The sequence below is a fragment of the Canis aureus genome, chromosome 9, assembly GCF_053574225.1.
Source record: "Canis aureus isolate CA01 chromosome 9, VMU_Caureus_v.1.0, whole genome shotgun sequence".
NCBI lineage: Eukaryota > Metazoa > Chordata > Mammalia > Carnivora > Canidae > Canis > Canis aureus.
In genome coordinates, this window is record NC_135619.1 from 30,443,880 (window position 1) to 30,467,883 (window position 24,004).

Below are 24,004 nucleotides of genomic sequence, written 5' to 3' on the forward strand. Positions count from 1 at the left end.
GATAATTTAAGCCCAGTGCCTCTATAAAAAAGAATTCACTAGAATTTTGCCTTTTCTTTAGAAGAAATGGTATTTAACTTGTTCTACTATCTTACAAACCATTAATCTAAGTAAATGTCATGAGCTTTTACTACTTTTTGTCAGTTATTAAACTGTGATTTATGGGCCTGGAAAACAAATGTACACTTTCAACTAACTGCTGGAATATAGCACTTGATTTTATCATGCTAAAAAAAGATTTTTTAAAATTACTTTGAAAATTTTCTGCAACTTTTTACTAATATATTTTTTAAATTTTGGTCCTTGAATAAACACTAAAGACTGAGAAGAGCACCACTAAATTGTATACATAAGATAATTGGCTTACCTACTCTTTTGTGAGTACAGTGCTATCACAGGACGAAAAACTCAAAAATGTATACAACTTTACCACCCATGTAATGAATGTTAATTGAACAATTTTTTTTTTCAGGCACTGAGTCGGGAACTGGGAATATCTTAAGATATCTTAGAGTCTAATGGCGATGAGACAAGTAAGTAGGCAATTACACAGAGTGGTACCAGATCCACCTGGGAATAGTGTGCTTATGTGAGCTCATAGGAGGGGCTCCTACATCAGACTTTGAGAGTAAGGGAAAATATCTTGAAAAACTTCAATAGAATTTCTTTTATGCATAGTTTTAACTCAAAATTTAAATTTTTAATTAAATTTTAAAAAGACCTTTAGACACTGAGGTTCCTTCCACAGTTTGGCTATTGTGGACATTGCTGCTATAAACATTGGGGTGCAGGTGTTCCAGAATTTCACCGCATCTGTATCTTTGGGGTAAATCCCCAGCAGTGCAATTGCTGGGTCGTAGGGCAGATCTATTTTTAACTCTTTGAGGAACCTCCACACAGCTTTCCAGAGTGGCTGTACCAGTTCACATTCCCACCAACAGTGCAAGAGGGTTCCCCTTTCTCCACATCCTCTCCAACATTTGTTGTTTCCTGTCATTAATTTTCCCCATTCTCACTGATGTGAGGTGGTATCTCACTGTGGTTTTGATTTCTATTTCCCTGATGACAAGTGATGCAGAGCATTTTCTCATGTACTTGTTCGCCATGTCTATGTCTTCTTTGCTGACATTTCTGTTCATGTCTTTTGCCCATTTCATGATTGGATTATTTGTTTCTTTGCTGTCGAGTCTAATAAGTTCTTTATAGATCTTGGATACTAGCCCTTTATCTGATAGCTTATTTGCAAATATCTTCTCCCATTCTGTAGGTTGTCTTTTAGTTTTGTTGACTGTTTCTTTGGCTGTGCAGAAGCTTTTTATCTTGATGAAGTCCCAGTAATTCATTTTTGCTTTTGTTTCCCTTGCTTTCATGGATGTATCTTGCAAGAAGTTGCTGTGGCTGAGTTCAAAAAGGGTGTTGCCTGTGTTCTCCTCTAGGATTTTTTTTTTAAAGATTTTATTTATTTATTCATAGAGATGGGGGCGGGGGGGCGCAGAGACACAGGCAGAGGGAGAAGCAGGCATCATACAGAGAGTCTGACACGGGACTTGATCCAGGGTCTCCAGGATCACGCCCCAGGCTGCAGGAGGCGCCAAACCGCTGCGCCACCGGGGCTGCCCCTCCTCTAGGATTTTGATGGAATCTTGTCTCACATTTAGATCTTTCATCCATTTTGAGTTTATCTTTGTGTATGGTGTAAGAGAGTGGTCTAGTTTCATTCTTCTGCATGTGGATGTCCAATTTTCCCAGCACCATTTATTGAAGAGACTGTCTTTTTTTCCAGTGGATAGTCTTTCCTGCTTTGTCAAATATTAGTTGGCCATAAAGTTGAGGGTCCACTTCTGGATTCTCTGTTCTATTCCATTGATCTATGTGTCTGTTTTTGTGCCAGTACCACACTGTCTTGATGACCACAGCTTTGTAGTACAACCTGAAATCTGGCATTGTGATGCCCCCAGCTCTGTTTTTCTTTTTTCAATATTCCCCTGGCTATTCGGGATCTTTTCTGATTCCACACAAATCTTTGTTCCAACTCTCTGAAGAAAGTCCATAGTATTTTGTTTTTTTCGTTGTTGTTTTAAGTCCATAGTATTTTGATAGGGATTGCATTAAATGTGTAGATTGCCCTGAGTAACATTGACATTTTCACAATATTAATTCTTCCAATCCACGAGCATGGAATATTTTTCCATCTCTTTGTGTCTTCTTCAATTTCTTTCAGAAGTGTTCTGTAGTTTTTAGGGTATAGATCCTTCACCTCTTTGGTTAGGTTTATTCCTAGGTATCTTATGCATTTGCATGCAATTGTAAATGGGATTGACTCCTTAATTTCTCTTTCTTCAGTCTCATTGTTAGTGTATAGAAATGCCACTGATTTCTGGGCATTGATTTTGTATCCTGCCACACTGCCGAATTGCTGTATGAGTTCTAGCAATTTTGGGGCGGGGTCTTTTGGGTTTTCTATGTAGAGTATCATGTCATCTGCAAAGAGGGAGAGTTTGACTTCTTCTTTGCTAATTTGAATGCCTTTTATTTCTTTTTGTTGCCTGATTGCTGAGGTGAGCACTTCTAGTACTATGTTGAATAGCAGTGGTGAGAGTGGACATCCCTGTCATGTTCCTGATCTTAGGGGAAAGGCTCCCAGTGTTTCCCCATTGAGAATGATATTTGCTGTGGGCTTTTCATAGATGGCTTTTACGATGCTGAGCAATGTTCCCTCTATCCTACACTCTGAAGAGTTTTGATCAGGAACAGATGTTATTACTCAGCCATTAGAAACGACAAATACCACCATTTGCTTTGACATGGATGGAACTGGAGGGTATTATGCTGAGTGAAATAAGTCAATCAGAGAAGGACAAACATATAGTCTCATTCATTGGGGAATATAAAAATTAGTGAAAGGGAATAAAGGGGAAAGGAGAGAAAATGAGTGAAAATATCAGTGAGAGTGACAAAACATGAGAGACACCTAACTCTGGGAAATGAACAAGGGGTAGTGGAAAGGGAAGTGGGCAGTGGGTTGGGGTGACTGGGTGATGGGCACTGAAGGGGGCACTTGGTGGGATGAGCACTGGGTGTTATGCTATATGTTGGCAAATTGAAGTCCAATTTAAAAAAAAAAACTTTAAAAAAAGATCTTTAACTTTTGCCTTCCCTGTCTATATTTTGAATAAGTTGCTATAGGATTGCAATGCCTAGGTAGGTTATGGTAGGTGGTATTTATTATACCCACCGTGACTAGGATGGACACCCTGACAAAGCTCTGTATGTGATAATTGGGAGAAAATGTAGGAATCAGGGGAAAGGAGTAGGGGCAGGGAACAAGGACAAAAGATAGGAATAACATGAGCAATAGTGAGCAGCTACTTTAGTCACCAGGTGGCATTTTAAAATGGTACTTACTTTGAATAGGCTTCCATAAAAATGTGAGTAAACAGAAAAATCTGTCTTTGAAATCTTACCTCTTAAAGCCATTTTTATCCACTGTCTACACATCTGAGGCCCAAATTTCCCTCACTGTCCATCATAACCCCTTATCTGAGAGTATTCTGTCTCATGTGGTAGCCTCTGCAGCTTATACCATTCCCCAAGACCCTGACCCTTGCTGTCCATGGTTGATTGACCAGGCAGTCCTTTCCATAATCTACTCAGATTTTTAAAAAAGATTTTATTTATTTATTCATCACACACACACACACACACACACACAGAGGCAGATGGAGAAGCAGGCTCCATGCAGGGAGCCTGATGTGGGACTCAATCCCAGGTCTCCAGGATCAGGCCCTGGGCTGAAGGCAGCGCTAAACTGCTGAGCCACCCGGGCTGCCCTCTAATCAGATTTATTTTTTTAAAGATTTTATTTATTTATTCATGATAGACAGAGAGAGAGAGAGAGAGAGGCAGAGACATAGGCAGAGGGAGAAGCAGGCTCCATGCACCGGGAGCCCAACGTGGGATTCGATCCCGGGTCTCCAGGATCGTGCCCTGGGTCAAAGGCAGGCGCTAAACCGCTGCACCACCCAGGGATCCCTCTAATCAGATTTTTAAAGAATTTGGAATTGTGACTTGGAAGTAATTGTTGAACTGTATTTGGCATTTGAACAGGATAGTGACAACAGGAAAGCACTACTGATGCCATCCCCACTACCAAACAGGTGCAGAGCAAGAAGCAAAAATGAGACCAGGTGACAAGAGATAGATAGGGATAAAGATGGAGACTGAGTGGCAGGGAGAGCACCAAAGGTCTTTGATTTGATACCTCATGAAGTCTTTCTGTATTTTCTACCTTTTGGTTCCATGAAACAAATATGATTTCTTATAGTAAATCCCCTTTTACTTTAGCTGTCACAAGTTTCTGTTTCTTTGAATCCTATTCTCCCTAGGGTACCAGGAGAGTACCAGCATTTGTAGAGATGGGTAAAGTGTGTTTTCTACTTCAGGAAAAAGAAATACTTTTGTGCTAACAAGTGAAGAACTAGAACAGGGTGCACTGTTTATCCTGCTCTCCTACTGACCTTTATATCTTGCTTTAGGACTGTCATTTGTGTATAGAGGGGGGATCAATTTCCTCAACAACTTCTCTTGGACCCTACGGACCCCCCTCCCCTTTGCTTCCTTTTGGCTTTTACCTCTTCTGCCAAGTGCCTCCATCTCCCTCATGTTTTCCCATTTCCTAGGTCTCCAAGGAAATAGGAAAAATATCTGATTCTGCCAAACTTCACATAATAGACCATAGGCACATGGATAGGCTGCCATACATTAAATGCCTACTACCACATTTAGTAAATTTCTATTTTATAGACAGAAAAATTTTATTTGGAAATAATTGCAAATTTAAAGGTTGCAAGAATATTACAAATACTTGCATACCCTTCCCCTATTTTAAAAAAGATTTTATTTATCCATTTATTTATTTGTGAAAGAGGAGGAGCAAAGGGAGAGGGGAAGTGGGCAGGGGCACCCACTGAATGCAGAGTCCAACTTGGGGCTCAATCCCACAATCCTGAGATCACAGCCTAAGCTAAAATCAAGAGTTGGATGCTCAGCTGACTGAGCCACCCAGGCACCCCTCCCTATTTTTTTTTCAAACATTTGGTTTCATTGCTTCATTAGTCCCTTTGTGTCTTGCTCTCTAAAGGCAATGTAAGGCTGATATAAAAGCTTTGAGGGACACCTAGGTGGCTCAGTGGTTGAACATCTGCCTTTGGCTCAGGTTGTGATCCCGGGGTACTGGGATTGAGTTCTGCATTGGGCTCCCCACAGGGAGCCTGCTTCTCCCTCTATGCCTCTGCCTCTACCTCTCATGAATAAATAAAATCTTTAAAAAATATATTAAAAAATTATAAGCTTTGAAAATAAACTAGTCTTGAGCAATGGCTCTAGTTTGGCCACCATTTCTATTTTACATTTCAGTATTCAACATAGTGACAATGTATTTTCAGGCTTTTATGTCTATACTTGTATATATCTCATCACTCACGAACAGCTTAACTAAGACAGTCTGAGTCACTCATAAAGATGGCAAAGTGAGACAACGCCATCTCTGAGGCACCCAAAAACCCAAGTAGGGCCTTGCCTGAGGTTGAGTCAGCATTCTAGAAGTAAATTATGAACCGCTGCAGAGTACAGGGATCCCAAACTGGCCGGTGTGAAAGTCATCAACTCTGTAACAGAAATGGGTCCCAATGCTCTAAATCACATACAAATCACTTGGGAATCTTCTTAAAATGCAGAATATGATTAATTAGGTCTGGGGTGGATGCTGAGATTCTGCATTTGTAGAATGTGTTTAGTGCAGTGTTTTGATGCTTTTAACTCTAGAGACCAAACATAAACATACTGACACTGTTTATAAAAATTCAGGATACATAGAAAACAAGAGCCATGTTTGCAAAATTCTTTATTTACATTTTAAGCTCACATTAAAACCTTTAAGATAGAATGGCTAAGATAAAATAGACAAAGTCAATATCAACACATACACATTATTTTTATCTCAAATGAATCCTATTGATGGCTTTTGATGAACTCTGGGTTTTTCACAAAACCAGTGTTCCTTTAAATCATGGTGTGAAAATGTCTTCCCATAAGAATAAAGTTAACTTAAATCCTTCAAAAAAGCTGAGAAATAAAAGGCTAACTTTTATTAAACAGCTATCCATATGCCATAAAAGTTTTCTATTTTAAAATGTTGAAATATTCAAATAGGTCCAAATATGATAAATAAATTTTAAATATGGAATGCTTTGGTTATTAAGCTTTGACTTGGCTTTTGGCATTCCTTGATATTATTCCAATGAACCATTACAGGTAATCCATTCAAAACAAGACTTAATACTATCAATTCTCTTTTCCTTCACTCAGAAAAAAAAAAAATCACAAAAATAAATTCATTCCCACATGTTAAAGTCCACCATAAAGTGGACTTTATATTCATTATTTAAAAAAATGTTCTTAATAACTGACCTGGGTATTGATATATTACTGAAACACTAGACCTGTAAGAGCTCCTTTTATATCTTGAAAGCTTATGATTCTGTGATCTATTTATGTAAAATATGCTCAAGATTAAATGCATAAGCAATGTATTCGAAGCTTCTGGGAAGGATTCACATTTAAAATAGTTTTAAATCCAGGTTTTTAAAGAGTTTTAGAAAAATAAATAAAATACTGTGATTGATTCTACCCCCCACACACACACACTTTTCTCTCCTCACAATTTGAGCTTAAGAGTTTAGGCTTCTAAAAAGCAGAAAGAAGCAAAATAAAACAATGTAGGTTTTGTTATCCACATTTTCCTTGTCTTAGTGTAACATATTATCACAAAGGCAAACTTGACTCTTTCCTTGAAATGAATATCCCATCTTTTCAGATTAATTTAAACTCTTAAGAAATTCAAAGGAAGTTTAACCAGTGCTTTTAATAAACAAGTAGCTAAATGCCTGTAAAAGATAACTTGTGATTTTAAAGAGTGCTATTATAAAGTCTGAAAGCAAAACCTAAACATTTAAGTTCAAATTTAATCTTTTAAAAGATCTTTTGAAAGCTGTAAATGCTATTATAAATTGCCAGTTAAATTCCCACTCTAGGCTACAAAAATAAACTGCAGAAACGTATAAATTTAAGGTAACTATTTCTCATGTTGATCTTTTTTCCTTTTATAAGTGCAGTAAACAAAGAAATTAAGCACCCAGATGTTGATTCAATTAGCTTTCATTTGAGCAGCATTTTGATTTTGGATAAAGGGATTCTAAATGTAGTCTAAAACTTTCCAGAAAATCATATTTACATTCATTATACAGTATTTTATATACACATAAATACAGATTTATGAGAAATTAACCTACTTTTCATAATGTAAAAAATTAAAAATACAACGTGATCACATGCTAAAGCCAGTTATTTGAGAAATAATGTTTGGTGTTCAGTTTTGATAGCAATAACCTTGAGTAACTTGAAGCATATCACATGAATACACCACAGATGCATAGTTTATTTATGACCTTAGTAACTTAGGTCTATCCACAGTTTTAAGTGAAAAAGATTCTTTTAAAGTCAATGCCATACAAGTAGTTGCGTTTACTGGTAATGTTTCCACTGGGAAGAAAGATTAGTGAAGACATGATAGCAGATGTTAAATGTTTTGAAGGATAATTATGGGGAAGGATTAAAGTTAATTATTTTTCCAGGGGGAAATCAGGGCTTTCTGAAAATAAGAGCTGTCCAGACCTGAAAAGGTTTGCTTCATGAGTGTGAATTCTGGTCCCAGAAATGGCCATGCCTTGTCAGAGCTCTTGTAGTGAGCACTTCTGTGTTGCCCCTAACTTGTCAGGTGGGACCAATGGATGGTTAGGCCATGAGGACCCCTAAAGTTGCTTGATGCAAATTATTTTGTTGAGATTTTTTAATATCACATGACTTTTTAGGCAGTTTGCTTGAATCTTTTGTTCCTGCCCATAAAGCAGTGTATGATTTTGCTGTTACCTGTCTTGTAAATCGATGGGCTTAGCCTTCTAGGAATACATCAGAGTGAATTTTTCTTACCTAATTGCTGTCTCACAAAAACAAATAGGTGACTATAATGAGCTTTGTTAGTATCCTAAACATAAGTCTTCCACCAACGGCTGGCTGGCTGAAGTAGGCTAAGAAGCAAAGATTTGACTTGGGGGAAAATAAAAGTTACCCATCCTCAAAAGGTTGACTGCTACTCTATAAAGTTCCAGTCTTGAGAACTGAATGGAAAATCCTATTTCACACTCTTTTACCTCAGAAGGCATGCCAGTGCTTATTGCAGAAAGAAATTCTTATCAGATTTGAAGTGTTAGAAGAATAGGAAGCATGGAAATTTTAGCCTATGTTAAATAAGCAAATAACAACTCTTCCATAAATTCGGTTAACTCTAAAATCAAGGCTTTTCAGAAGAGTAAATTCACTAAAAATGTGAAAATAAAAATTATAGCTCTAAATATAAGACAAATAAGGTCACATGGTTTATGCATTTCAAATTCTTAAAGAGGCCCCTACAGTGTTTCAAGAAGACCATTCAAAGTATTGTTCCCTGAGTTCTTGGAGCAACCTTGCATGTGAGTTCATGAACTCCAAGACTTGAGAGAGAAACCCACATCATTTGCTTATCTCTCTCCTAAGAGTAGCTGTTTACTCCAAATCCAAAGTGATTTGTTCAGTGCTTTCTCTATAGTTCAAATGCTTTAAGAATGTGGCTTTATCCATTTTTTTAGAAGATAAGCTCTCAAAGTGAAACTTCTAAGGAAAAATATGTTAAAAGAAAGTACAGTTTTAATATTAGTTAACAGTGCAGTTGAATAAATCAGTTTTACATCTATAATACATCAAGAGTGGTAATACTGTCATAGGTGTTAGAAGGTAGAGTACTATGGACTCTGGCTTTTCTGACTTCTGTGGTTATTAAGCCCAGAGGTCTGTTACCAAATAACCCAAATTATTAGAAACAGAATGACTTTTCCATATTTGAATATGTAAGAAGACATACATGTGGTTTTAAATAAAGATCAAAAGAATAATCAGATCTCAAAATATGTGGAATTTACAGAGATTCATACATGAATATTTTTTTTTTTTTTTTTTTTTTTTTTTTTACAAAACTCATTCACAACTGGGGTTGTAAGATTCTTGCGTTGTGTTCATATATCTACCTTTTTGGTAGCTATTAGAATATTTTTTAAAAATTCAACACTTGGGAATAATTTAGTCTCTTTAGAAAAACTAATTACAATGAATGGAGACTCCTGTTCTGTTCCTGGCAGCTTTAGGTTGAGCTAGACTTTAAACCATTAAAGGTTTAAAAAAAAATGGTCGAGAGAACCTACTGAAACGTTCCATCCATTTCAGTAAAGTGCACAAATATGAGTGTATCCTTTGGCTTGGCTATGACCTCAAGGGAGGTATAGACGTCAGTGGTGCTGGTGCCAGATTCCTGACTATATTACTGAGGCTGGCAATCTTCTCTTCCAGGAGGTAATTTTTCTTCTCTGCTGTTTTTTGTCGCTGTTCAGTCATTTCCAGAGCTTTCAACAACTGGGCATTTTCAACATACAAATCCTTCACCACTGCATCTGCTTTAGTGTTCTTGCAGAGCTAGAAACAGAACCAGAAACATCTTGACTCCATTTCTGTAATTAAGTTTAAGGTCTGACATTAGGACAGCTGTTCATAAAGGCAAATGACTTCTATCCATTATATTCTTTTATTTTACAACACGGGTTTAACACCAGACCTGGCATCGGAGATACAAGTAGAGCAAATCCGCTTATTCCAGGCTGTTTCTTTGCATAATGTTTGTAGAAGCCACTAAGAAAAAGAACAGATTGATATTTGAAGGCTCAAAACTGAAAGTCTTTTTTCACCTAAATAAATTAGGCGTTACTTTCTCATTGTTCTAAAAAATAGCAAAATACTTCTTTTAGCTTCTGAGGTATAGGGTGTGAACTTTAATTCTGTTCTTAACAGATGTTTGAGCTTCCCATTTTGATTATTTTCAAATTTGGTCCATGAATTACATACAACAAAGAGGTAAGATTTGGGCAGTTACTTTTCCTTAACTCTTCCTCTTTTGCATAGCAGAGCTTGTCTAGAAGATATATCTTAATTTTTAGGGTTTGAGTAGATGGTCTAATTTGGGGTGGGAAAATATGTCAGCAGCCTTGGGATTGGTTTCTGATGGTTCCTATTAATGTATTCCAATCCCCCTTCCTTCATCACACCTTCTTTTACACCCAGTTTTAACCAGGGCCTCTAAAGGTTATAAAGGTTTAAGGGAATACAGAACATCAGAAGCTTAGCTAATTTATTAGCATTTCAAAAGGCAATGATAAAGATGGTAACACTGAAGCCCAGGACCTAGATGACTGGCAAGTGTAACATAAAAACCTACTCTACTGAACTGTTCCTGTTGCATCATGCCCTCTCTCCTTTCCTTCCTTTTAAAAAACACTTCGATGGCTGTTCATCACCTACAGAATGAAATTCAAACTCCATAGTTCAGCATGCACCTAAGGTTCCCTACTGCCCATTCCTCCCTGTTGCTCTAGATTCTTCTGCTTCTCTGAGGCCAGTATGAACTATTAAGGCCAAAACGTTTGTTGATGTCCACACCTCATATGTTGTCATAACCACGTGATGTTCCCATAGCCTAGAGTATCCTCCTCACATTTCTTCACTTGTTCAAATCTTACTCAGCATCAGTACTTGGTTTAAGAGGCCTTCAGGAAGCTTGCTTTAAAGCCCTGAGTTGGAGGAAGTATTTCTTCTCTATGTCCCCCTCTGCCGAAGTGGACTCCATTTTCTTTATTTTTGAAACTACCCCCTTGCCGAATATTCGATACCTTGTAAGTGAACTGCATTCCCCATGGGCTGGATTTTGTGTTCTTCTCTGTTGTATCCCTAGTGCTCAGAACAGGACTTGGCACATAGTAGCTATGGTTTGAAAAAGGAGTGATTAAAGGATTGAATCAATGCTTATTGTCTAAGACTTTCCTTTCTTTCCATTTTGTGATTAAAACATTGAACAAAGGAAAGTTCTCTCTCCCTCTGCATTAAGACCTTCTCATGAGGTTATTCTTCTTCAGTTTTATGTATCTAGAAAATCGGGTTGGATAATTTCTGCCCTGACCCCTCAGTTCTTAATCTTAGTTTCTAAAGCATTAGAAGACATTCCTATAAAGTGGTCCCTTTTTTTTTGCATGTCATCAGTGGTCACACAAGTGCTTTCTAAACATGGGCCACCCCTGCCACCAGCAGGTGAGAAGGATCAGTCCAGGTTAGTGGTCCTGGAATTCAGGGTCCCTATTTTAATTCAGAGCACAGCCTTTTGGGGTATGGTTATAGCCATAAGGTGCTTTTTGAGGGTGTCATAGCTGTTGTAGACAAGAAAGCTAAAGTTCCATTTATGATCCTCCAATTTTTTACCAACATAACATTCTACTTAAATAAACAGAAAATTTTCCTGTCTTGGGCAAATAAAAAAAAAATCTACAAAAAATTACATCTAAGCTACTGACCTTTGTTAGGAATTAATGCGTTGGGTCTGTGTGGGTCTCTGTTAGCAAATGTATGTTCTTTAAATTGCAGACAAACCTGCCTTAAAAGAGCTTTGGAAAAATAACACAGCATCCAGAATCCATCCTTTTGAAGTGGTAGGGGGACAGTGAATCCTAAATTCTGCTGTACATTCATAGTAGAATTTGCCTTTATTTGACAAGAGTGACCGAGCTAATGGCAACAAGGGAATGGAAAACTGGCACTAAGAGTGGAGTATGAGGTGGGTGGGCAGAGGTGACCTGGGAGGCTCACTTGTTCTTTGAGCTGATTCACTTTCTCCTGAAGAAGCCTCTTCACCAGTTTCAACTTCTGTTCAACTTCCATCATTCGTTCTTCCATGACAGTCACTAGTTGTTCCTGGTTTCCCTGAAGGGAAGAAAAAAGAAGTGTATTATCATTTGGAATTCATGCCACACTGAAAAGAAAATGCTAGTAATTTCTTTTTTCCTTACAAGGTGCCTAAGAGAAAGGGCAGTCAACGTTTGCCTTTGTAACTGGAAGGGTAGATTTCTGGTGAAATGGGGGTTCTAAACACCGCATGAGTTACACCTTAGAAAAGAAGCCCTATCAGAGAAAGAGTCAAAGATTAAAAAAAAAAAATCTTACCTGTGTTACCATCTTCCCCTGAGATAAAGCAAAATTCTTAAAACCCATAATTTAGTACCTGTGTGCACTTTTAGTAAAACAGGTATCCAGAGAAAATTAAAATATGGTTAGCAACCTTCCATCTATGATTTGGGCTTTTGTAATATTGTGGAGTCTCTCAAGAACCAAACACAACTGAGTTTATTCAGGATCACTTAACCTTTCCAGTCAGCTTGTAATCTGCATGTCCATTGCTCCCATGTGAAATGGCTGATGACTGTGAGGGTATTAGTGTTCCTTTCTTCATAACAATCAGCCTCTTCCTGCCAGTGCCTCGAGTCATCTGTTTCCCAATCTGACTTGTCAGTGTGGAGCAAACATCTGGATTGGAGGATGGGTTTATCATAATGGATTTAAAATTAAGAATCCTCTCCCCACACACAACTCCTAGATAAAACAGTAGGGCAGAAGAAGAGGCCTGGCTGCTCTTCCCCTCCTCACACAACAGCAATAGATTAAGGACTTCTGTGGGGTTTGGAGAGCCAAAAGACCCAGAGGGAGATTTAGAACACAACGAACTGCCCCTTCTGGCAGGCCATTAAAATGTCCACCTTTCAGATTTATAAGGTTCTTCAAATGTTTAAGCAAAACTCAGGTGTTAATGGCTGATGGTATAACTCCTTCTAAAAGCATGCAGAATGACTAAACATGGATTGAAAGCCAACATTTGTTTGGATAAAGTAACAGCATTTGTTCAAATATAAACAACTAAACTATGTGACTAATTTGAAGACAAAAACTGTAGTAGGTAAAAATCTAACACAGAAAGTAAACTTCAAGAAATCAGGCCTTGAGAACATCTAGCTTTAAAAAAATACTATATTTTAAAAGATATAATAGCTTTTTAAAGTTCAAACATAAATAGAAGTGTCTGATTTCTACTTGCCTGAAATAAACAAAACAAAGCAAAACAAAAAACCCATAACATAATTTGAAGAACATGGAATGTAGCAAAAGAGGAAAGAGGAAAAACAGAGGCAGTCATATATTTAAAATTTATTTTATTGTTTTGTCAAAATTTTCCTTTTTCCTGTCAAAAAAGCATTATACATCTTTTACAAAACAGTATAAATAACCCGAATTTTCTTCAAATTCCATATATAAAAGTAGTATCTCTTGTTAAAAATAGTTACAGCATATGGAATGAGAAAATATATAGAATACATCCTTTCAAGAATCTCAAGTCCACACTCTTTAAATGGTATAAATAAAATAATTCAAAACAAGCTGAAATTCGTGAATTTGATTCACAAAATCTGTCATTTCTACATTAATAAATAAGAGACATAATACTGTGAAGGCTTAATAATAGTAATAATTAATAATAATAATAATTTAAAAGAGCACTTGATTCCAAAACAGTTTCCAGCTTATGTCTCTGTGTTTGTGTGTGGGTGTGTGGGTGTGTGCATTTGAGTATCTGCCATGGTTAGAAATGTCATCAATAGCAGCCCAGTTTTCACAGGTGCCCAATCCTTCTGTAGGAATCTGCATGCACTGCTCGCGGCTCCGGTAGCAAGGCCTAGAGAAAGAAGGCAAGTGGTACACTTCACCCTGATGTCAAGATTATGTTTTGGGAGGAGTCTAAATTCACACATTGATAATGCAAACAGTTTTTAAAAGCACACACATTAACACTACATACGCAAGCAAAGCAACACAAAGGCAGAAGAAATCACATCACTCCACACACAGAAGTAACGTGCAGATTCTAATAGTCTGTCATCTTAAAATTAGCGTCAAGTCAGTTACCAGAACTAGGAGACTCTCACAACAGTGGCAGTCTAGTTAGAGCAGTAAGTAGTCTACTCTGCCACCTGGCTGGATAATTTTATTTTTTATTTTTATTAGCACAAAATCTAAACCGTTTGTCTATCTAATCCTGAAGTAATTGGAATAAAAGGATATTATTTTTAAAATTGGTGGGTGGGGTGGAAGCACAGGCTTTGAAAACTGTGTGTAAAAAAAGAAAAGAAAAGAAAAGAAAAGAAAAGAAAAGAAAAGAAAAGAAAAGAAAAGAAAAGAAAAGAAAAGAAAACTGTGTGTATGAGAAAACAATGGATAAAACCTTGGCCTAATCATTTGGTTTCAAATGTCTGTTAAAGACTGAGGTCAAAGTTTTATGACTCAGTTCTGTAATAAATCGTTGAAGCATCTGTTCAACACCCCAGTAAGCACAATTTTACTGTTTGGAAACTGAGGTAAATAGAGGAAGCTTCCAAAAACGTGAATTCTTAAAGCACAAAAGACAAAAATAATTTTAAGGTTTTGTTTGAAAGAACAGGTGACAGAAGCATGTCATGACAAAGCATAGATATGTACTACTAGAAGAGGAAGACAGAACTGCTCCAATGTATCATTAGAGTGCTAATCTGACTTCGCAAAGCCACTTTGAGACATTTACAGAAAAGGAGGTAGGGAAAGTCCTTATTAAAAGTCAACTGAGAAACAACAGAAGAAAAGCATCCAAACCAGAAAGAATTTAGGGAAAAAAAAAAAAAAAACTTAGTTTGTATATTTTATTCCTAGTTGAATAAACAAATTGGGCAAGCAAAAATGGTTAAGAGACTTCTGAAAAAGCTTGACTATGAACGAAGCACTTAAGAGAACTATTTGAAAACCCAGGTTATATCAGATTGTGTCTGTGGTGAGCGAGGATAATACTAATTCAAAGGAAAGGGGAAAAGATGTTTACTTTCTTAAAGAGAGGTTTTCAAACTTGATCATTTTTAAAAACTAGGTTATATGAAATACATCACCTAATGGCAATGACTGCACACCCTATTAGTTGTTTAAAGGCCCCGTTGTGAATTCTATGGAACTCAGCAAGTTGTGCCCCTCTAGTACAGGAAAACCCAGGTTGCTTTGTTAATAATGCCTGTCCTAGAGTTGCACTTGAATTCTGTAATATTTTTGGCATCGGACAAATGTTAAGTCAAAAGATCTTAGGTCAGTTGTACACTATGCTCAAGTGATCCTGATACTTCTTCAATGATGAATGTGCAAAGGAGGCCCCGAACGCTTCATTACCCAGCTTACAAGCTGAGAGCTCGAGTGCATCACTACAGAGAAACAAAAGCAAAACCCCCAAATAACACTGCAGTTCCGCAGACGGGTAATACAGCTAAGGTGGAGCTCTCTGACAGAGATTTAGAGTCTTTATCCCTACCTTTGAACTGGTACAACTTTCCAATAAACAGGTAAAATTAGGTGACCTGAGTTAACCGTTAGGGAAAAAAGAGCCTCATACCTGCGGGGTGTTGGTTTCGGAGGTCCTGTTTTCAAGTTCCTCCTGCAGGCACTGGTTTATCCTCTCTGCCTGCAGCAGCTGTTGTTGAAGCTGCAGAAACTGCTCCCTGGGCACCGTGGGACAGGCTTGCTGCTGGCGCAGCTGGAGATCCCAAGCGTGAGGGGACGGGCTAAGCATCGCAGTGGACCTCAGGTGCTGCATCTGGAGGCAGAGGCGAAGCCCTGGTCAGCTGAGGTGCTTTCCAGCACAGAGCGACTCTTAAAAGTGTCAAGCACAGTGAATGAAGCTGATGAATTAATGAATGACTTCTCAGACCCACTGATTACTTGAAAACAGGACTGTACATGACTTGAGTAAGAAGTAAATAACTGGGAAGAGTCACTTTCCTTAGGAGATAATATAATTAATGAAAAAGCAGGCCTTCTTAAAGGTTTTTAAGGTTTTAGACTTAAAAAAATTATACTTCTTCACTCTTTAGGGACTATAAGGGTATGAGTAGACAATATACATGTGTCTGAATTCTTCTTCATTGTCTCCTTACACTAGAACGTTCCATTATGCCTCTTTATTTTTTAAGATTTTATTTATTTATTTGACCCAGAAAGAATGAGCGAGCACAAGCAGGGGATGCAGCAGAGGGACAGGGAGCAGCAGACTCTCTGCTGAAAACAAGGAGCCTGAGGTGGGGCTCAATCCTAGGACCCCAGGATCATGACCTGAGTCGAAGGCAGATGCTTAATTGATGGAGCCACCCAGGTGCCCAGGTGCCCCAATTATGCCTCTTTAAACAAAAACACAGACAGGGTTGGAGTAGGCAAAGGGGAGAAAGTGGTTATGTGTTAGGGTTTTGCCACATTACTTACCATTCATAAAGCTTCTTAAAAGCAAATGTTCAAGGACTACATATTTTCCAGGATAGCAAATTTTTCAAAGAATCTCATATCTGAAATTATTGTAACCTAGTTTAGTTTAACAATGTTAAACTCTTCAACAGCACTAGAAGATAAGAAATCCTGGGACACAGGGTGATATCCTAGAACCCCAGGGAACTGAAGTACATGGAATAGAAGTATTTGTTCATGACAATGAGGAAATGATATGCGTATCACATGCCAAAGTTGGAGAGAGGAAAGAGGAAGAGGAGAAGGCACTGCATTTGGCCAGTGAAGCATGCCACTCCACATTTGTCGACACATTCAGCAGACAGAGGACTCAACAGAAGGCATGCAATGAACATGACCAAGTACCAGATTCAAGAGGAAGCACCTCTAGGCTTGTGGGAAGGGAAAAAGGCCCTCTAAGACACAATTATAATTAAACGCTGTCATGAAGCTTCAGAGCCACTATCCATTTCCTTAAATCTAAATTTCTGAGGTGGGAGGTTACAATCCATTTTGAAATTTTCGAGTTGTAGATTTAGAAACCCACCATTTTCAGGAATAAAAAATAGGGAGAATGATGATCCCATGATTTTATATCAGCAGGATGATTTTCTTCATCTACGTTTTTAAATACTAAGGAAAACCCTGAATAAATGTAAATGGAGACCTATTCCATAGTTAAAAGCAAAATGAAAGTGAATACTGGCTCTTAAGTATTTATTAACTGTTACAGTGAGTGGAAATGATACATGAACAAGGACTCTGATGAGATATCTCCATGCTATGAGATTCATTGAAAGCAAATGTTATACCTTCACACACTATCTCAGGCAGAGAACTGCACCCTTCTCTGCTACTTCCAACCACAGAGTTCTAGGTACAGGTTAGCCACAGACAAAACAAAAACAAAAGAAAATTACAGGAGTCATAAAGAGAGGAAGAAAAGTATGAGTTATAAAAAGAGAACAGTTAAAAACCGGGTATATTATATACCTGAATATGTGTGCTACAGTCAGTAAGAACTTACAAAGACCAACATTTACATTTCTCTGTGTATCAATTTTACAGGTATTAAAATGTCTTGTAGTTCTAATCCTGCAACTGCTGCCTCACCTACTGTGATTTGGTTATTAGTTTGTGAACTCACCACCTTACCTCTACCCAGCCCAATATAGTTATTTAGAAGATTCCAGTATGGATGGATCTGATGCTGAAGACTTTTGTTTTATAGTATATATTCTACATCTCCAAAAGGCAATTTTGTTGTTCAAGTGTTGGAACTGTTGGCTATGGAAAGTACACTGCAGACTTGAAAATTGCTGATACAGACTGTAACTCTTTTCTTGAATGTCCAAAATGAATTGTTCATAGGACATTGCCTCCTGTAGTGGGAAAAGCCCTGGAGTGGTCTTTTTCATTAGACTATGAAATAGAAGAATTTAATTGCCTTAGGGTGTGGATATGTACTGTATTAGCTCAGTGACTTTTTTTTTGTTTTGTTTTTTTTTTAGTATTTTATTTTTAAGTAATCTTTACACTTGAGCCTACGGGCTTGAACTCACAACTCTGAGATCAAGAGTAGCACACTCCAATGACTGAGCCAGCCAGGGACCCATAGGATCGGTGACTTTTAAATTGGCATAGAAGGATGAGGAGAAATTCTTCCCCCAAGAGAGTACATACATAAGATTAGAATCATCTCGAAAGCTTTTCTTAAAATCCCTGATCCCAAAGATTCTGATGTAGGAACATCTCCCTGCCTGCACCTAGCCACTCACCCAGTGAGAAGAACGTACCTGTCCCTCAGGGGAGGTGAGCACAAAAAAATGGTGTGAAAACCACTGTAATGTACCCCAAAGTGGCCTAATATATAGATATCAGAACATAAATAAAAATCCAATTTGTAGGGCTGGTGGGATGGGGAAGTTATTGCTTAATGGTTAGAGTTTTTGGGGTGATGCAAATGTTTGGGAAGTAGTGGTAATGGTAGAAGAACAATGTGAATGTAGTTAATGCCACTAAATTTTAAAATGGCACACCTTGTTATGATTTACCGCCATTTAAAAAATGAATATACCAAAAGTCATTGAATTATATACTTTATTATTTTTAAAAGATTTTTTTTGTTTGTTTAAAAAAATTTTTTTTTTTAATTTTTATTTACTTATGATAGTCACAGAGAGAGAGAGAGGCAGAGACACAGGCAGAGGGAAAAGCAGGCTCCATGCACCGGGAGCCCGACGTGGGATTCGATCCCGGGTCTCCAGGATCGTGCCCCGGGCCAAAGGCAGGCGCCAAACCGCTGTGCCACCCAGGGATCCCTATTTTTTAAAGATTTTTTAAAAATTTATTCATGAGTGACACAGAGAGAGGTAGACACACAGGTAGAGGGGGAAGCAGGCTCCCCACAGGGAGCCTGATGTGGAACTTGATCCCAGGATTCTGGGATCATGACCAGAGCCAAAGGCAGATGCTCAACTGCTGAGCCACCCAAGGCCCTGAATTATATACTTTAAATAGGGAAACTACATGGTTTTCATTAGAATAGCGTATGAGATGTTCTTTTCAGTGTTCCAATGGAAAATTCATGCTTTTTCTTCAGTTATTCAGTTCATTCAGAACATTAGATTTACCTCACCCATTAGCAAAAATTTACTACTAGATCAAAGAGAAAATAATGAAGGGAAATTGCTTGTGATGGCTAATCTTGTAAGGTGGGGTCAGGAAGAGACAGGGGTTTCTGAGGCCCGCTAGAGCAGGTAGGAGAACTGGCCTGTTGGCAGAACATTTGGAGAAGATCTACCAGTGACTAAGTATACCCTGTTACTTTTCAGTTTGGTACTAGACATGTGGAGCTTAGCTTCAGCTATCTTATCACAATATATAATTATTTCATCAGAAAACATGTCTACATCTAAACACAGCCTGCAGCTCAAGCTTTGGAACACATTTATTATACGCTGTCAGAGAAAGAAAAAATGGTTTGGATTTTACTATTTATAGTTTAATCTCCTTATTAGTGGATAAATCAGAGAACATAAAATTGGCAGAAACCTCAGTGGTCATTTAAATGTCAGTGTAACATATTTGCCCATATTTCACACTTGAAAACCATCTTTTTAAAGTCACCTTTGCATGTGTCCAGCTCCATAAAAGAAAATATTTAAATCTCTGTCATCCTATAATTCAGCTTTAAAATATTTATATCCTTTGAAAGTACAGAAAGACATTTTCTACCCATGCCTCTCTACCTTAAATAAATTTTACAGTTCTTTAGATAACATTTTCATTCACTCAAAGCAAAATATCTCTGGAAACTTTTACTTATTAAGGAGGATTTGTACATAAGTTGTTTTATATCCTATACCAGTATTTAGTATTCATGAAGAAATCTAGAAGCCTGGAAACTCGTGTCTAAGCTAACAGGTTTTACAACCCCATTTTTTTTTAAAGATTTTATTTATTTTATCTTTTTTTAAGATTTTAAGATTTATTTATTTTTTTAAGATTTATAAAACTTAAGATTTGTTTATTTTTTATTTTATTTATTTTATCTCATTTATTCATGAGAGAGAGAGAGAGGCAGAGACACAGCAGAGGAAGAAGCAGGCTCCATGTGGGGAGCCCGATGTGGGACTCCATCCCAGGTCTCCAGGATCACACCCTGGGCTGAAGGCGGCGCTAAATCACTGAGCCACCCAGGCTGCCCTACTACCCCATTTTTATGTTTAACAGATGTACCTCCCTCAAGGCAGTACTGAGTTACAAATGTAGTAAGGAAAGATGGCAGCGCTTGAAGATTAAACCTCTAAATGCTAATGCTCCCAAATTCCCTGCATGGGTTCCCCAGCTAAAGAGGTTGTTAGCAATCCACCTGTAAAGCACTACAATATAGAAGGTAGATCAGGAAACAGATAAAACCACAGCAGGGGGCGGGGGAGCTCTGGGCCTCTTGGCTAATATCAGCGAGAATCCCTGCCTCCTGAATTTGTTCCAGTACAGGTTCCTGCATTTTAGGATAGTCAACGTTACCCTTTCCTCTGTCAGGCCATATGAATTCCTGTGACTGTGCAATAAGCAAAAACGTCTATCAAACTTGGTAAGACACACCAAAGAATTCAGCTTGGCAGCATACCTTTTCACTTTTCTTCATAATAGGAATTCAATGTTATGCTAGTCTCTCCCAACAAATGGTGCATTCAGGGATTAAAATATTCTTCATAGCTAAGGCCATTTACTTAAAAACTTACCTCCATTAGCTGCTCATCCAGTTTTACTTGTTTCTTTTTCAGGCCTTCATTTTCCAAATGAATCGTTTCTAATTCTCTTTCAAGGGAATTCATCTGACTGACCTGCTGAAGAACAAAAAAAATTCCCGATTAAAAAAGGAAGCCCTTGAGTTGCTCTACTTTATTTTGACAAATTGATGCTAGGCAGAAATCTTAACCCTTGGAAGAAAGTGGAGTTCACTCATTGAAGGAAAATAATATAATTCAGTGCACGGATTACATTTAAGTAGTATGGTTTTTAATCACCACTGCTTATAGAGAACAGATTCAATAAGGCACCTGGCTTTCAAACATCAGTGCCATTATACATCCAGGACATAAGCCCATGCCCATATTTACATATATATGCATAACCAGTAAGTACGCATCCCTGAAAGAAAACTTCCACAAAATATTTATCCTTACCATGAGCCATGTACACTGTTATTTTCTAGCATTTTTTATGAATAAAAAAGGCTGGTGCTTCACTAAATCGATTTCATGATCTTCTATTCTGAATCCGCAGTGGGAAAAAACATGGGAAAAAAGTGGGCCTTGGGGAAAAATTTAAGGTTTAACACTGAGAGTACATAAAACATGAGTTTAGAACTCCATTCTCATTTATAAAGATGAAATTAGAAGATTTTTATGAGATTTTTGGAAATCTCTATTATAGGAAGAATCTAATGACCTACATGACCCTGGAATTTACAATATTGCTAAGTAGAAAATATAGCCACACTTCTAGAATGCTGATTTTGGTTTCTATCAAAAAGAGCTGAGGAGAGGAGTAAGAATTGTTAAAGAGAAGCATAAACTTTTCGGGTTAAAACCCATCATTAGACTTTTCCCTTAGCAGGTGGATGAAACCCTTTGTCTTTCTGAAAACTTTACCTGAATGAACCTAAAATCATATAGTATTTCAGCTTTAGAGCACAAACCAGTCTTCTTATTGCCTATGGTCATGGAAAGGTTCACAAACCTAAAACTTTCATACAATTTTTATAACAGAAGGGAATGATCATTCGTCATTCTTCCCAGATTTTTATACAAACCATAATCTTCAGAAGAGGAGGGTAACGGTGAAAACTCTTGAGTTTTAGTTTAGAAGAACTAAGAAAGAAAAACAAGTAACAACAAGAACACCCAGGGTAACATTGGTCTTAGAACTCCTACTTCATGGAACAAAGTACAGAAAGCGAACTGAACTTGGTCCAGTCTCCAGCATGGTCCCTAAAGATCTCCACTTCTTGGTGTTCATACCTCTGTGTAGTTTCCTGTGTGAGGGTTAGTCTGTGTGACCAATAGAATAGAGCAGAAATGATGGGTGTGGCACTTCCAGGATTACCTTATAAAAAGCATTACAGCTTTTGTCATGATCTTTTGGGATCTCTATTTCTTTCTCTCCTATCACTCCCTGCCCTGTCCTGGGAAAAGGCCCAAGCAGTGAGGAGCTGAGGCCTCTGGTAGTCAGCCAGCAAGGAACAGAAGCCTCCTCCTCACGGTTACATGACTGGACTTGGAGGTGAATCCTCTAGTTCCAGTGAAGCCTTCAGATAAATGAAGTCCCAGCTGGTATGTGGACTGCAGCCTCATGAGACCCTTAGCCAGAACCACTCAGCTGAGCTGCATCTGAATTCCCCACCTACAGAAACTGTGAGACAACCAATGTTTGTTGTCTTAATTTGTTATACAGCAACATGTAACGAATACAGATCATGTTAAAATGTTTCTAATATTCAGGATATATATATTAAAAAATATATTCTACTAATTTAAAAGGGCTTTAATACTCCTGAAGATGATTAACCATCTTCATTATGTACGCTTAAAGTTAACTGCTCCTTTTCAACCATCACTCAATCAAAAAGAACTATAACCCTATTTGAGAAGATTACAAAGGTACAGATATATAGAAGAACCAAAATATAACTCTGTAATCATTTCCTTGGAAGCATGCAGGGAAAGAAACCTACGCCTATGCTCAGGGACACATCATAGTAAGGACATAGATACATGGAATAAACTCTCAAAACTCACCTTCCTATTAGTAGGAGGCTGTTCCTTTGGAAACTGTTCACACTCTCTCTTTAAGCTCAACTTCTCTTGCTCTGTGGGCTTCATAGTAGCTGATGGGTTTAGATGTTTCTGATGCTTGGGAGGAATAAGGCTGGATTCCAACTGACGGACCTAATAAGAACATATGTGAGAGGAAGAAATATTAATATAATCATCTGGCAAGAAAACAAAACACAACACAACACAACACAATGACCATAAGCAAAGTTTTTTTTTTTTCAGCACTTGGGTTTTGTTGTATTAAAAACTTCTTTTTTTTTTTTTTTTCAGTCAAGTCTGCCAATTCTGGAAGAAATGATCCTTCTAGGTAAATCTATTTTTACTCTGGTTGTGTCTAAAAATCCAACACTGTAAGGATCAGACAAAGAAAAGGGGGCCTCTGGATCTACCAAACTGCTAGAAGTCAATAGTGTGACTGTCCAGAAAACAGATGTAGTCCCAGGCACTTTCTCTCTGACATGAACATAACTTGAGTCAATGAGGTGATCAACTGAGTCAATGAGGTCCCATCAACTTTGTATTGGGACTGTTCACATCTGAAACAATGCACTGATCTCAACCAAGTTCCATGAGGGCAGCGACCATGTCTATCTCGTTCAACATTGTTCAACTGAGAGCAGAGTTTCTGGCACAGAGTATGTTCTAAATGACTCTCTATGGCTCTTCGGAGAGCTCTTCCTTCAAAGAGATGTTTAAGCATAGGTTAAACACAGTTGGTCAGCTACTTAGTAGAAGTAAAGAATATAAACATCAGTTTAGTGGCTGGAAAAAGTCATCCTTAGAGACCATTCTAACCTTGAAACGCAGAGTCTTTAAAAAGGGGTACCTTTTCTCTTATGAAGAGCTAGCCCAACAAGTTGTGAGTCTAATTTTGCTATTTTTGTACTACCAGTCTTGGCGGTTAATCTATTTGAATGAAGGATATATGATTAACATAATTTCCATGAGGCTATTTTGGAGAGGAGGGTTAAAATCACTGATTTTAATATAGAACTGATTATACAAAATGAAAAATATTGTCTAAATGTACCAGGATAAAATTATTTGCAAGTAAATGATAAATTATGTATTCTTATTTTAAAAAGATTATTCATTTATTTATTCATGAGAGACAGAGAGAGAGAGAAAGAGAAAGGCAGAGACACAGGCAGAGGGAGAAGCAGGCCCCACGCAGGGAGCCCAATGTGGGACCCGATCCCGGGTCTCCAGGATCACACCCCGGGCCAAAGGCAGCGCTAAACCGCCCAGCCATCCGGGCTTCCCTAATTATGTATTCTTAAAGCAAGTCTGTCATAGCAGAA

The 24,004-nt window shown here is 37.8% G+C and overlaps 1 protein-coding gene and 1 long non-coding RNA gene across 17 annotated transcripts in view; one reads left to right on the forward strand and one right to left on the reverse strand.

Moving 5' to 3' along the window:
- The window catches only part of LOC144320568 (uncharacterized), a 43,606-nt gene extending 22,499 nt beyond the window's left edge, over positions 1-21,107 (forward strand). The window contains exons 2-3 of the long non-coding RNA XR_013386195.1: positions 473-533; positions 20,649-21,107. This is a non-coding gene — a long non-coding RNA (uncharacterized LOC144320568). The remainder of the gene's footprint in view (positions 1-472; positions 534-20,648) is intronic.
- NIN (ninein) overlaps positions 5,886-24,004 on the reverse strand; it is a 98,388-nt gene continuing 80,269 nt past the window's right edge. For 3 of the 16 annotated variants that reach the window (XM_077909262.1, XM_077909253.1, XM_077909249.1), the window contains 5 exons: positions 22,665-22,814; positions 20,607-20,708; positions 15,476-15,676; positions 11,833-11,946; positions 5,886-9,618 (listed from right to left, as the gene is read on the reverse strand). In XM_077909262.1, coding sequence (XP_077765388.1) covers positions 9,409-9,618; positions 11,833-11,946; positions 15,476-15,676; positions 20,607-20,708; positions 22,665-22,814 — 777 coding nt within the window. In that variant the 3' untranslated portion in view covers positions 5,886-9,408. Of the gene's footprint in view, positions 9,619-9,757; positions 9,832-10,865; positions 10,957-11,832; positions 11,947-13,206; positions 13,748-15,475; positions 15,677-17,168; positions 17,230-20,606; positions 20,712-22,664; positions 22,815-24,004 lie in introns of those variants that run through there. The other 13 variants (XM_077909251.1, XM_077909250.1, XM_077909248.1 and 10 more) reach the window with 10 other exon arrangements.